This window comes from Mycteria americana, chromosome 2, assembly GCF_035582795.1.
Source record: "Mycteria americana isolate JAX WOST 10 ecotype Jacksonville Zoo and Gardens chromosome 2, USCA_MyAme_1.0, whole genome shotgun sequence".
Lineage (NCBI taxonomy): Eukaryota > Metazoa > Chordata > Aves > Ciconiiformes > Ciconiidae > Mycteria > Mycteria americana.
In genome coordinates, this window is record NC_134366.1 from 46,719,342 (window position 1) to 46,735,142 (window position 15,801).

The following is a 15,801-nucleotide window of genomic DNA, read 5'->3' on the forward strand; positions in this document are numbered from 1 at the left end:
ATCTTGCCACTGACACTTATAAAAGAACTACAGAAAAACAAACTTCTCTTTTAGTGGATTAGTCTCACTGTAGCTAAAGTAGTTCCATACAATAAACTCTGGTAAGAGTGGTCATTTTGCTGGCAACAGATACTAAACCAGGAAATTACTGTTCCAATCAATGCTGATGGAGAAGAGGCAGGGGAGAAGAACTTCAGCAGGATGGCACTGCTTCTTGGCAGCACATGCCTCACCAACCATGTGTACGTGCCATCCTGCCCGGCTCTGCTAGTATAGGCAGCGGCCACACAGCACCTGGTTTCCTGCCACACTATCTGATACGACTGTATATTAAAGGAGCATTCTCAATTTACTCCTACGCTTTTCCCATCTTGACCACATATTTTTTCTCCCCTATACCAGTACTAGCAATAGTGTGGCCACAGGACAAATCAGTTTGACTCGCTGATCTAAAAGACCTAATCCAACAGCAGAGCATGGGTTTCTGTTCAATTCTACAAGTCGGACCCAAAGGGCCAGTCCAAACTAATCTGTGCTAAACAAGCAGAAGAGCCACAACCACTAAGTTACCTTTCCAGAATAAGAAACTTTGCTGTTACTTCCTTTCCTCCTTTCAAAATGCCACACATACATCGTGGCTGAAGTGAGTGCAAGAGTTTGGGACTGTGCAGATGCTCTTGCTGGAGGGTATTCTTTTCTTCTACTACTTTAAAAAAAAAAATCAGAGGGATGCTACCTTGACTGAGAGTAAAGTAAGTTTTTAGGTGCAGGGACAATGAAAGCCTTGCAGAATTTCTACTAGTCCTTCTAAAAAGGGACACAGCATATACAGCTTTGCTCCTTTCCTTTGTTTATGAGAAGTAGATCATGTAAGAAAACCCATCTACTACATACCTACTACAGCAACGTATTAAAGAGGTTTAAAGACATTCTTTAAACACGGTGTTTAAAGGCGATCTCTTCTCCGGGCAGTACCGCGATGTGAGGCATAGCTGCTGGGCCAGCAGGGGGAGCGCCCACCCCACTTGTGGGGCTGAGCTTGGTGAGGATACCCTAAGTCCCTACAAAAACCCAACCAGTTTCTCAGATTAAGAGAGAGCTTCAGCACAAAAACCAACCAGGGCCAGAATCCAGCATCCTCCTACCTACAGCAAAATGAGTTCACAGTAAACTGTAGTGTTTCAATTCAGTGTTCCTTGGGGGAGGATATCAGAATGTGGCCATGTACCAGTTAAAAAGCATGTTTTCAGTTTGAAAAGGCACTCGTCAGCAGTTCCAACCACAAATGTAAGGTGCATACCTTCCAGAGCAGCTCACACTCACGCTCTTCCAAGGCCTTCTTATGTCTAGTAGTCACTGCTTTGACTTCAGACTGTACCACCTTCGCTTTCATCTCAACCTGCTCTGCCACAGCCTGGGCCTGTTCAATACTCAGCTGGGGAGAAAAAAAAAAAAAAAGACAACACACTTAGGGCTCAACCAAACCGTTTAGAAATGCATCAGAAGACTGCTGCTTACATTTCACTGTGCCTTCAGGTGCAGGCAAAAAGTGGTAACTCTTGTTTTTTTACCAGGCCTTAGCCCATTTCATACATCAGAGCCTGAAAACCGACATAAAATTTTTTGAATACATCTATTACATGGAGTTACACCTTCATTGTACCATGCACCACCACCACCGGACTAAATTCCCTGTGCAAGTCCAGCAAGCAGCTAGTATGAACTCAAGAGACTCACACAGAAATTCATACTCATGTTTTCCTACATATAGAGAACCCAGTTTGTCTCGTCCCTCAAAAATGGTTCAGACTGTTGTTGTGTGATGGCTCTGCTTCTAGTAAGAAGCGACACTGTAGGGAACAGACTGTTTAATCTATGCATCTGAGCTGCACAGAAATACCCCTAGCAGAATGTGAAGTTAATCAATTTTAAAAAGAAAAAACAAAGATTAGATGGTTATCATTAAGAAGCATTCATACAGTTATTCACACCTTGGATAGAGACCAAATTCTTTCTAATATAACCTTGTAATACTAGTATTTTTAAAACATTCTGTAGTAGTATTCTGCAAATAGGCAGAATGCATCTGGAAGGAACATGTCTTTTCTCCCCTCAAAGAAAAAATTGTTTCCTCGAAAAATCCTTCCCAAACTGCTCCCAGTTTCACAAAATATTACAGAAAAGGGCATAAAACCAAACAAGATAAAGAACTGGCAAATCTGAAGGATCGCAGTTCCCAATGGAAAAGGTTCAATAGCATCAGTTAAATGAATCTTTTCAACACCTTTGTCATACAGTGAACCAGCATTAACATGCAGATGAGGTTCTGAACCCCTAAGACGTTAAAAAGATACTAGTTTATTAGTTACAAAATTCTAGAACAAAGTGATAGTACATGAAGGTATTTACCCTAGAAAAGAGAAAGCTCAGGGGGGAATCTTACCAAGGTATACAAACACCTGAAGGGAGGGTGCAAAGAGGACGGAGCCACAGTCTTCCCAGTGGGTCCCAGTGACAGGCTCAGAGGCAATGGGCACAAACTGAGGAGGTTCCCTCTGAACATCAGGAAGACACTTTTTTCCCCTGTAAGGGTGACTGAGCACTGGCACAGGTTGCCCAGAGAGGTTGTGGAGTCTCCATCCTTGGAGATATTCAAAAGCCACCTGGACATGGTCCTGAGCAACTGGTTCTAGGTGTCCCTGCTTGAACAGGGGGGTTGGACAAGACCTCCAGAGGTCCCTTGCAACCTCAACCATCCTGTTACTCTGTGACTGTGCCATCAAGCATTTACTTTTTTCTCTTTTCATAAACTCGGCACATCATAGTATTTTATTTCTAGAATTTTAATGTTAAGCAACATACACAAGACATCTAAACCTCTACCAACACACTACACATGACTATAGCAGCTCGACAAGTTGTTGACAGCTGAGAACGTAACTCAAATTCACCTTTGTTTTCCACATTACATACTGAAAGCCATGGAAATAGCCATGGGTATTTGTTTTTAAATACAGCATTTTAGATAGACTTTACAACACCTTTCCCTCACTCTGGTATGAGGAACTGGTCCATTTCAGAACTTGAGCTGTTCTTCAGACTAGGTAGCCAGGGAATGCTCTGGCAGAAGACATCTTTAATCTTCAGAAATGCAGACTTGATAGAGTGGGCAAAAATGTAATTTAAAGGCTTTACTGTACATTCAAGGCCTTATGGAAAATATCCTCAGTTTAATTCTGTATTTGAGTATGTACCAATCTAAGAACCACCTGAAGTAACAATCTGTGAACTACCCACTGTGACCCAGCTTCACCTAGAAAGTCAGACAGGGCTTTTTATTATCTTTTATGGAATTAGTATTTTCAAAGTCTGATCTGGCAAGTTCAACAACATCTCGTTTATGCCAACAATGGGAACATTAAAGCATAAAAACAGAAGCATACTGTTACTTGAACATTTTCATTCCAGGTAGTTATTTAAAAGACAACTAGTTTGAATTAGATGCATTCTTCCAGGTCACGTAGGAGTAGAGAACTGAAAGGAAAAGGAAGACTAACTTGGTCAGGTGATTAGTCTCTGGAGAAAAGGTGAATACAACCCTTAGAAAATAAGGCAAGGTAATGTTTCTGATCTTTAATCCAAAGAATTCTCTTGCAAACTGGCAGAGGAAAATAGGAGTGCTACTTGACAGCCCCTCTGCAGCACCAGGGTCAGTAAGAGGAGTATGCCTTTCAGCTGTTCCTCCTTCATGCAACTCCAAGGTCAGTCACCTTCCCTACATTTTTAACAGGGAATGTCTTCAAACTCATGGACAGCCTAAATATCCCAGTCCCACTGGAGGCAGACCTGACCTGCCTTCACTCAAAGCTTGTTGCAGACAAGTTTGACTCAACACTCCAAGTTGACAGAAAGTAGAAATCTCATTACAATTTGCAAAGCAGACATGAAGTCACAACTGGCCCCAGATTAAGGCTTCATAAAAGCCAGTTAGTCTCAGTTCTAGCTGGAGGAGTTCACATGTAAGAATACTGTGCCTCTATCATTTCTACTTGCCATTCAAATACAGAACCACCTTCTACTGCAGGGAAAAGGTATGTATTTCTGCCAAACCAGACCTGGATTCTTGTCAAGTACAGCAAAACACCCTCCCTTCTCTTGCAAAGAAAAACAGGTATCTCCTTGAGAAGTGTTAGGGAAACTACACTATCCACTCATATTCCAATTCCAGCCCTGTGAAAGCAGGAAAGTCTTGGTTTACTTGTTTGCGCTTTTTGTACAGCAGTACCCATTAGGACAGTGATCTGTGTGTATGCTTTCCTCGTACCTTAGAGCTAAGAGCAATCTCAACTTCCCTCAACTCTTCACCAAAACCAGAGTCCACCTTTCAAGAACTCTGTCATAGCAGGAGAGGTATTAATTCCCTGTGGATGCTGTGGTCTTTCATCTGTAGGAACCAGTTATGGTAGGGCAAGTAACTGTACTCAGTAGCACAAGGTTGTCTACCAACAACTCATGTCATCATCTGGATTTATTTTTACCTGCCTGAGTCTGAACAGCTCAGATCAGTGAAGGATGCCCAAAACACTAAGGCTCTAATATCGTCCAGGATATTGGCAAAGTTTTGGTCAAATTCACATGATCCTGCACTCTGCCAAAACAGGCTAGAACAGCCTGTTCTAGGAAGGCTGACCAGCATCAAACCGAGCAGCAGACAATGGTATGGTGGGGAGGGAACGGCAACAGGCAAGTTATCTATCTGAAGCAAAAGCCAAGAGCTTTAAGTACAACTTTCAGGAGCCTTCTTTACATGGAAATCCCTTGTTCTCTTTGATTACTGTAAGATATCAACAGCTCTGCCATGATAACTCTCTCCTGCTGTTCTGCAGGCATTTCCTGTGCAGAACTTGTCTTCAGAGAGGTTAACTTTTTAGGAAACATGTTAAGCAGCAGCACTTCTTGTTCTGGTCAGGCACCACAGAATCTTTTTAACAACAAACCCTTTTAAAGAAAAGCAGCATTTCTAATGCACTCTCCTCACGGTATGTCATAATTATTCCAGTGCTAGTGAATGAGATGGTCAGCCAGTTCACATGCTTGGCGAAACAGAAGACAAAGCCTGTGTTTAGCAGAGAATCTCACTGGGTTACTGAATTTGAGATGGATAACAACTGTTTTGTTTCCTGCTGTTGGTTGATACAGTAAATCGCTCATTTGCAGCTGTACCTATTCACTCATGACTTCCCAGGTGCCTAAAGACAGCCAATATACTCCCCATTCTATTAGAGATGTCACCAATGCCTTGTATTAAAAAAAAAAAAAAAAAAGAGGACTTTGCAGTGTATCTTGTAAACTCTAGGGTTGAAACTGGTACTTCCAATTCCTCAGAGTAAAATTTAAGTAATGACAGTGTTTGTGCGGCTGATATGTTCCAGAAGGCCACAACAAAAGGAAACCTTGCAAATAGAGCTTCCAGTGGGGCAGACAAGCATGTTTTCATGAAGGAAAGCAATGCAGACATCCATCACCAGCTATTGCTACCAGCACATTTCAGAATTTCTTGCTCTTCTCAATAAACCTACCCAAGTAGCAACAAATAACATTCAGAACACACTTTAGCAGAAGAGGACAATGGCATGCAGTATTACCTGTACATTCAGACTTCCAAGGATTTAATGAGAATTATTAAATGTGCATCTTTCAAAGATTTTATTCTCTGGACATTTTGTACAAACCTAAAAGGCTGCTTCATTAACACGCCAAGGTAGCTATTCCTATAATTCACACAGCATTTTACATCTTATCAGACCTAGATCTGCGTAAACAAGCCTTATGTAAACCCTGTGTGCCAGTGCCTACATACAGCATGCTAAACCAAACGCTCCTTTCCAGGACAAGACAGGAGACCCAGGCGTGCCTGGCCAGTTCCTACATGCTCCAGCCAGTTTTGAGTAAAAGGGGAAGAGCAAAGTCATACTGGACCCCAATAGTGCCAGTATGACTGGCACTAATTCCAATTTTTAAGTTTGCTAGTCCTAGTCTTCCAATGAAAGTCCAAACCTCTGGAGAGAAAATTCAAACTTGAAAGCAAACTTCTTCTTCAGAGGAATCCTTCGGTATTTCAGGGGTGAATGGACCACAGGTAACAGCTGAAGAACCTTAAATACACACTTCCCCACCTCAATATGGAGGATTTGGATCCTCAATATGGATCCATCCATAAATAGTTTGTTTTCAGTTCCTTATGGTAACAAAAAGATACAGAGGGCTCGTTTCAAAGAACCTTTCCAATTACGTATCACCATTTCAGAGCAGGATAGAACAACCAGGACATAACGAGCCAGCTTTCTCTGGCATCAAGAACTGGATATAAACTTCCTAATTTAAAGGTTTCAGCCTAAAAAGTGTAAAATGCTAAAAAAGTTCTCACATAAAGAAAAATTCTCACAAAGAGAATTTTAAAAGAAGCTTTGATGGAGGGAGGGCTAGAGGCCAGGTTAACTCATGTCAGAAACCAACAAACCATCACTTTGGTTTGTACTGCAAGAACAGACTTTTTGCCTAAAGTTCTAGGCAGAACAGTAGTTTGGACAGTGACACATGTCAAATCCATCTTTCCCAATAACCATCTGCTCATACGTTACACTAAGGAACTCACTAAAATGCAACACAAAACAATAACTAGAAGCACAAAGAAATTCAGCCTCTGTTGGTATAAATCCTAGATGGAGGAAAGCACAACTGACTCCATTTTGTTTACAAAGCTTCATTTCAGATTCTCAAACCTACAAGCCTGACTTCAAAGCCACACACAAGGGTGCCTGAGCTACCTTGATGTGACAACCCCAGAACGATCCCTTGCAGCACAGCGGTGCCATCCTTCTCGGGTATCGACCTCCGGGCAGCACAGATCCATATGGCAACCCACAGGGAAGCTTCCACTGAAGGGCAGAGGCTCAAGGCAACAGATCAGCTTCCTCCTCCGTCTAGCCAAGTGTCTTAGAGTACCTCCCTCCCCCCCCTTCCCTAGAATAAAAGTGTTAACCTACTTCATACCACCTCCTCCACAATTTGGGAGAGAAGAGGCATTGCCTTAATAGCTGACCTGCCTTACGACCAACTCCTAAGCCTTTCATGCTGGTAGGCAAGAGTGGCTCCCTCTGTGTTCTGCAGTGACCGGTCTTCGCTGCATTAATTTAAATGTGGAAGCCTGCACTGGCAAACACCCCGGCAAAAACAACTATAGGCTCAGCTAGGAAAGAATTTGTTTGTTTTCCAATAAAACCACTTTTAAGACAACCGACATGAACAGATCAAATTGTATTTTAACATGTTCACCTGGAAATTGACCCTAAATGGGAATAAGCACTCAGGGCTTTACTGTTACGCAAGTGCATTAGATTACACACAGACACACATATATATACAATTACACATGTATAGATGTATTTTAAGAACATGACATTTTGAAGAAGCCATCTATCTTTCATCATAAGAGATTTACGTTCAGTTTGTGGCCCAGTCCTTGGAAAAAATTCTGAAAGAAGACAGCTAAGTGTGCACTTTGTGAGGTAAAACAAGGCAGCAGTCCTGCTTCCCCCCACCCTATTAATCCAATGTCAACTTTGGCTTTCATGTCATCCTGTGAATCAATTCAAGTCTCTGAAAAGGCTAGAAAAGCATCCCAGAGCAAGGAGCAGAGCCTTCCACTGAGACAAGAAAGAGGTCCTACAAGCAACAGAGTTGGGTTGGGTGTTTCTGCTCTGTTCCCTAGCACCATTGACAGTCCTTGTGGCACTGCAGTGAACCAGCCAGGGGGGCTGACCCAGCCAAAAAGTAATCCTACAGAAAGGTTACCCTTTCAGCTGGATCAGCTCACCACTCAGGCACACAGGCGTAAGTTCTTGTGTTAGGGACAGGCTTAGAAACATATGATCCAGGCCAGGACCAGCGCAGCACAGGGAAGCAGGGGAAGCTTTCCATTGCTGCAGAACCTCACTGAGGAAAAAAGCAAGCCTCTTGCTGCCAGGATTACTATTTCTTACAGAGGACTTCAACTCCTTTGAAAAGTGAGGTTTGGACTTTTCAGGAGTGACAGACTAGATCAGGCTTCAGTGGATCAAGAGGCTGAAATGTATCCCAACTCACAGCGTTTTTTTTTTTTAAAGTCTGAAAAACAATCTTTCCTCCAAAGCTGCAGGAAGAGTTTAAATAAACATTTCTTCCTAAAAGCCTTCAACTTTGGTTAACCAGATACTCTCCAGCCAGTTGACTCATGGCTTGATTTCCTCTCTCCTGCAACGCCCTTCAAATTCCATCTTTTCCTCTTTACTCTCAACTACCCCTCCTCATTCGTCCTCAACATCTCATGTCGGAGAGCTACAGTTACTAGTACAGCAGTATGAATCAGTCCCACTAAGAAGTGTTACTACAGCATACTATTTTTCAAGCCTCATAGAGCTCCAGTCTATGTTCCTCATATTGCAGCTTGTACTGGCATTTAATCCCCTGTTGACTGTTTTCAAACTTTAACAAAAGCACTCAAGCCAATTTCTTTTAATTTAGAAGCTAGTTAGAGTATGTTTTAAATTCATGCTGACATGCTGTCTCCTCCCTGGGATAAACATATAGCTTCACAGCCCTATTGTCCCAAGAACAAGGAAAGCTCTGCTCCATGAAAACTTTCTTATGCAGCAGGCTCACTGCATCAACCTTTGAGTCAGGCACCTCTGCTTTTAACTGCATCACATGCTCATCACATGCTAGTGTTGCTTAGGTAGCAGCCCTCGAGTTGTACAGTCTTCCCATCCCTGCATACGCACACACTGACTACCACCACCTCAACTTTTATCACTGATCTGCTTGCTCACTACAGCCTTTTTCTGTACAGCAGTCCAGATTAAAATGCCCACTAAACTAGTAAGAGAAACTCAGTTCTTGAAAAGCATGGATCATTTTACAGAATCTTTACACAAGCTGCCCAGTTAACACTTCCAAGACAGCCTCTTAACCTGGATGGGCTGTAGCTAAACCAGGGCAAAACTGCACAAACTAAGTTCAGTTGAGCTGCTTGTTTGAGTTACATGAGTACAGCCAGTACCACCCACCCTTTACCTGCACCATCAAAAAGCAGTCAGCTCACCACAATGGCAGAAGCCTCCAACCTAAAAGCCAGAAGAAAGTGTGGGAGGAATAAGCAAGGTAAACCCAGTAGGAAGCAAGCAGGCACAAAAGCATTCATGCAATAGCAGTAGAGTGGTATTCAGTGATATTCTGCTAGTTTCTACTCTAAGAGTCAGTCCCTTCTTAGATGATTTATTCACACCAGTTAGATGATTAAGAGCCCTGGAGGTCACAAGCAGCAATTTAATTACCAACAGACAAGCCCTTGTCTAGGACAGCCTGGAGAAATTCAGAACGCTGCACCAGTGAGGTTCTTTAAACTAGTATAATTCCCTTCTTGCTCATTTTGGGGACATGTTAAATGTTTCAGTATGGATACTGCTGAAGAGCCTTATGATCAAATTTAAAACAAATCTTGGAAGAAGCTACGGTTTGCAAGATTCTTTAAGATGGAGCATTAAATTAGCCATCCAGCTCTAAAAACTTGGTGTTTGCTGTTCTGTTGTAACAAGTTATCACAAGCTAAAGGGAGACACCAACAACAGTTTAATATCTATACCATCATAATACTTCTTATTTCATTCCACAAGTGCAAAGACTTAAGGAGAGAAAAGTTAACTGCTCCTGTCCCACTCAACAAGCTTACTTAAGAGTTATAGCTATCTGACAGGCTAGAAGTTGTCTTATTCTGCTAGGCAGAAAAATTGTCACATCACAGAAAGGGATCCAACTTCAAAACAGTCAGTCTAAGACACACACGCCCTATATCTAGAACCTGCCCAGAGCACACAGGAATTCATAGCACTACAGGAAAGTGAGCCAGGAGAGACTGAAGGAGTGGTCACTGCCAATAACAATGGAAGAAGAGATTTAACAGATTTTATTTAGTAAGAAAATTTAAGAGACTTACTCAAATCCTCATCTACTAGAAGCAAGCAATGATGGGTAGACAATGGGTTTGTTTGGGTTTTTTAAAATTATTATTGTTTGTACCATGCATGTGCCAGGAAAGCACACCCAATTCAGAAAGTAAGTTTACTTTCTATACATGGCATTCTACCAATGTTTACTCAAAAAAACCCCAACCTATTAGTTAAATCACATAGAAGCGTTGAGTTTCAGAATATCCAGCTCAAATCTAGAGCATCTGAGGCTAAAAAAACCAAGAAGATAGTAGTGTGGAGCATAGCTTCCCATGATGTTCCCCATCCAAAGTCTCATTATACAAGCAAAACTACTGCTAGTATCATGTAACAGTTACTACTAGATATTATTCAGCAAAAGTAACTACCTACATATCCCTGCAGCTTACTTCCCTATGTAAATTTCTTCTGTAGTTTGAAGCACTGTATTACCTTCCTTCCATTCCTTGCTCAGTATTTATGTTTGCATTATAAAACATAGCCAAGGTAGAATGCAATAATAGGCAGTTATAGTACGCATCTGTGTGTGCAGAGTAATCCTTGTATGGAGATAGCTCCAGGTCCTTCACACAGGCAGGTTAGGAGTTTCACACTAATCCAATAGCTGATTAGTATTTTATATTTCATGGCAATTGAAGACATAACGAGAGTCACAAGTAGTTACAGTGCTAGATGCTGTACAGGCATGAAAGCTGAAAATAAGTCTCAGTTGTAAAAAAAAAAACAAGCTTGGTGCTGCTATACAAGATCAGAACTTTCTTCAAAATTCTTCACGCTCAAGTGCATTTGTACAGAGCTTCATATATATTGTGATTTACATGACAGGATTATGCTGCAAGAATGCAAAATTCATATAACAGCACTTTGTTTTCAGCTCCACAACCACTTCTGTCAGAGATCTGAGAGAACAGAAGGGGTGAGAAGACTGACAGCAGAAGCAGAGAGCTTTTTGCCTTGACACCTTGCCCTGTAACAGACAAGCTGTGGGGGAAAGAAGCAGAGGGAAATAGAGTACTCAAGTTGGGAGTGTCTTACTTGAATAGCCTGTCGTCCTTGCTGAGCATCTGCCAGGAGCTGAATGGTGAGAGTCCTGGAGTCCTGGAGGGCATCTTGGAGGTAGATAAAGCTGTGACCCACATGTCGGCCCATGGTACATTCCCGACATATGGGGACAGAACAGGTATCACAGTAGAAATGCAGTACCTAGAAGAAAAAAAAAAAATCTGTATCACTATCTAATGAAGAATTAAAGAGAAAACAGTGCCAGGATGAAAAAAAAAATCAACAGCTCTACTACAAAGGAGATGGCTAGAGGCAGTAGCAATAGGCAAAGACTTCACAATAGTTTCTCCACAGAGGAAGAGCTATCCCTCCCAGTAAGCTCCAAATCATACTCTAACAGTTAGATGGAAGTGTCATTGTTCTCTTTGCAATACAATACTAGGAAGTGTCCACATCAGCTTCTCTTAAGAGCGGAAGCCATCTGCCAACACTTGCAAGTTGGAGATGTCATCTATGGCAAGTTTCAGGTGAAGACTTTTCCTGCATACACAAACACCACATTCTCTTAAGTGGCTCATTTAATAATCACTGCACTGGAGAACTGCGGCACCAGCACACCCACCTCCCAGAAGAGGAAAACAAAGTATGCATGCCCAAGAACCATCCTCTATTTCTTTCAAAATATGCAAATACCTTATGTTCAGGGTAGTGACAATATTAGGCAAGACTCCCTTCTGCCACTCCCAACAGCACAGCAAACAAATCCTTGCTATGACATAGTGCTTCTATGCTAGTGATACTTACAGATGCTTGAGTTGGAGGAGAACAAGACTGGAACATTAGCATGCCCGTCAGAGCATCTGCATGCTACAGTAAACTGTGGGTAACCACTAAAACCCTATTCTATTCACAAAGCACTTAAAAACCCTATATTCAAATCACAATGAAAGTCTTACATGAGATGTTAGCCTAGGAAGTTGTATCCATTCATCAGCCATAATTGTTCCCATTCCACCCAGCAGAGGGAAGCAGCACACAGAAATAGCATCTTCCATGGAAGTGTGTTTTCTTACAGGCAAGCAGAAATCAGCTGTTTTGTTTTCAAAGATGCAAGTGAAGGAGCACAACATTTCCACACAAGAAAGTTCTGTATTCAAAGTCTTGCTCTTAGCTACGTACACTATTTTTGTTAGAGCGTCGTGTTAGAAAATCTAGATTACCATGGAAGAGTCAAAAGTCTACTATACAATGGCAAACAAGGTTTCATAGTACAAACAATTTTTACATCACCAGCTATTTGAAATCTACCTCAGAAAGGAGCAGAACAAAGACTGGACAAGTGTTTGATATGCCTGTCTTCTCACAGCTGTCATCCAGCCACTCCCGATTCCAGCTAACAGTTCATGGTATGGTGCGTAACATCCCCCTTCCTCTTCTCCCTCAAAAGGAAGGGGGAGAACAGGACAGGTGATTCCCTCAGATTGCCTGTGCTGCATAAAGTGACATTTTAAGCTCCTATAAGCACAACAGCTGAAGTGGTATATGGATTAATTTCTCAAAGGGGTATGTGTGTGTTTGTGCACACATGTCAGATTTTACTAAAATCTTTTTTTTTTTTTTAAGTTAAGTTTTGCTGTAGGGAAACTGGAACAGACTGTTAATGTTTTGCTTCTGTTCAAATACTAAACCCTCAAGCAGTGTCTCAGATCCTCCGTCTTTTGTAAGTAAAAAGCTGCCTTGGCTCTCAAATGTGTTATTCAAATGCATCATCTTCCTCAACTGGAGGGTTCCTTGTCTTTACGCTGTGGTTATCTAAATCTGTATACAATGTTCACTTGCTCATGCAGTTCTGTAATTTTGCTGTTGAAATTACAGGGAATGTTTATTACATGTTGCTGAATGACTCCACTTAAACAACTGAGAAGTTGAGAGAGAATGAAAACCAAGACAGGGTATCAAGTTAAGTCATATGAATCTGATATACTTTAAAAACATACAGCAGGGATTTGGGGCCTCAATCAAGCACAGCAGCTGAAAGGAAAATGGTGACCATATGAACAGAAGTTCAGAAGCAAGTTAAATCTGTTATTAGTCCTCCAAAATAGTCAACACCAGAAGCAAAAGCTTGGTAAAACACCACAGATTAGTCCTGTCACCCAAGCACCCCTGCTGTAAGGTAACAGCATCCAGTGGTAAAGAGGCATCCAGCCGTTCAAACCAAAGAGAAACTAAATTTAAGCTGTTGCCTCTTGCCACCCACCAAACATGGTGGAAAACATCACTCTAGAATTTAGAATGAAGAGAGACAAGAGCCATAATCTCACTTCAGAAATATGCAGATTACGTTGGAGATGGCAGGGGAAAAGTCTTTTGGGTAAACACTACAAAGCCATTGATAAAACCTCATATTTGTTTCTTCGTAAACAAAATGGTGAAAACAACCTAGATTTAAAGTCTGAGAGCAAAAGAGTTAACAGGCTTCGGTGAACAGAAACAGAGGAAGTAGACAGTGATGGACCGATCTCCATCATTACGCTGTTATTTAAAACAGTTACCTTAAATACACGTGAGAATGGACAAATGCATAATCCCTGCTGCTCTCAGTGCAGAAGGGAGCTAGTCACCAGAAGTGAAGTGGAAGAGTCAGCCAGCTTCAAAGAAGCACTAGGAACCCCCCCAGAAACTCCTTTTTGGACACAAAGACTGCAACAGAAACCCCAATTTGGCAGAGGTCCACGAAGGGCAATTCTCCTTCTGTGGTCAATCTCACATACTCACTGTTGGGAACACCCAACAGGCTGTACATCAGCTCTACCAAGCACCAGGACTACACTCCCAGAGAATTAAACTGGAAGGTACCCAGCTGTGCAGGGTGCAACAGCAAAGGGAATTTGTGCCAGCCGAGCTAACAGAGAGCTTGGAGAACAGCATCCAGCTTGCCTGCACTTGCAACTACAACCAGGCATTTATTGTTAGGCTCAAGCCTGCTCGCATCCCAGTCCCTAGGTCGTGGCCATACAGGTCACATATTGCTAGATGAAGTCTGTGCCTGTTTCTAAATAGAAGGGGGAGAAAATAAACCCCAAACATCTACCAAAACAAGCAATTCCCTGCAAAAAAAAACCCCTCGTATCAACAATATATTGTCCTATTGAAGTAGGACAATACAAAAGAGTGTTCTCAATGCAGATTTGATGCACTTGTGTACCTAAAAGGCTGGCAGAGCCTCCCCTTCTTCCAGTCTCAGCAACGTGAAAAGGCCACCCCAAATTTCTGTTGCACTGTTAATATAGCAACATATTGCTCCTTCTATGCTCATTATATGACAAATAACAAGACTGGTCTTGAAATGTGGATGGGCAGGGGTAGTGGGAAGGAAGGGAAGAGTAATACTAAATCTTCCGTAACAGAGACCAGCTTATGATACTCAGCTTAAAAGAACCCAAACAAACAAAAAAACAAAAAGACAAACACACAACAACCACCAAAAAAACCACCAAACACCCCCACAGTACTTAGAGGAAAGTCTTAAAACTTCCCCCCCTCCACCTTATCTGAAGAGGCAGAGATGATACAGTCAAAAGATCCATCAAGCTGTAAATTAACTACTGTCCTGTTAATTTCACTATTTTCCCAAATGTATGAAAAACTGTTTTATAAGCAAAAACCTTCAAACATGCTGTTTTTTCCAAACTACACAAACATTCTGAGAGGCAGCAAGGAAAGAGAGAAATGAGAAGAAAGCAGAGCCAAATTTATCCTTTCAAAGAAATTCGGAATTGTGTGAATTGCATTTAATGGTTTGTTTCTGCAGTAATTAAGTAAAAATACAATTGTTTTAAGATAAAAAACTGGTGCCTTCACAACACCCATTTTGGTAACTATCTAGTAAGGGAAAAAAGGTTCATAAGCAAGTCTAGTAGATATTTTTTTTTTTTTTTTAAGAATTGCTTCACCACATTAATTAGTATTTTAGAATTTCCCCCAAAATTAAATGGAGAAGTCAGAAGCAAGAGGGGAATAGTTTTAGAGATGGTTAAAAGTGATTTATTTTAAAATAAATCAGCTATGGGTTGATTATTTCCCAAACAGGAAATATTTCCTGAATTGGTGGCATACAATTTTAGACACAAAACAATAAAGGGAGCCTACTTCAATTTAAACAGAATCAGTGAACCATATTACAGGGCTATTCATCTTTTACAGCCACAGCAGCCCAAGAAATACAACAGCAAGGCTATAAATGTGATTGCTTCAGGAAAGGCTGTACAGTGCACCGTAAAAACATTTTACAACAGCAGGAATTCCTGGGTGTCGCTCTCCCCATTTTTTGGTCCATCTGCTTTCAAAGGGGGCAGGGGGATGGGCGGAGATGTTGTTAAACGTCCCCTGGGACTGCACAGCAATCAATCATCATCTGATGAATGGCCACTAAAGTTAAACCCTGACCCCACTCCACAATTCCCACACCAGCACTCCTCTCCTTACTGCTGACCAGCTTCCAGCGTGCCCCCCCACCTTCCAGCCCTCACCAAAATTTCCCAAATACCAAGCCCAGACAAAAGCAATGGAATGTAGTAGGCACCATGACAGAGGAAAATTCAGCAGAAACAGCAGTTGGGGAGGCTTATCCTTAACCTGTGTTTAAACAAATGTTACTTCAGCAATACTCACAGTGCCCTTCTCCTCCCAGCTTGCAAACACTCGATTTCTCTCATTTCAGAGCACGTTTAAGAGCACATATGCATGCAGTTGT

At 41.7% G+C, this 15,801-nt stretch overlaps 1 protein-coding gene across 4 annotated transcripts in view; it reads right to left on the bottom strand.

Moving 5' to 3' along the window:
- TRIM71 (tripartite motif containing 71) overlaps positions 1-15,801 on the bottom strand; it is a 63,475-nt gene that overhangs the window by 9,247 nt on the left and 38,427 nt on the right. For all 4 annotated transcript variants that reach the window (XM_075493218.1, XM_075493216.1, XM_075493215.1 and 1 more), the window contains 2 exons: positions 11,079-11,246; positions 1,301-1,435 (listed from right to left, as the gene is read on the bottom strand). In XM_075493218.1, coding sequence (XP_075349333.1) covers positions 1,301-1,435; positions 11,079-11,246 — 303 coding nt within the window. The remainder of the gene's footprint in view (positions 1-1,300; positions 1,436-11,078; positions 11,247-15,801) is intronic.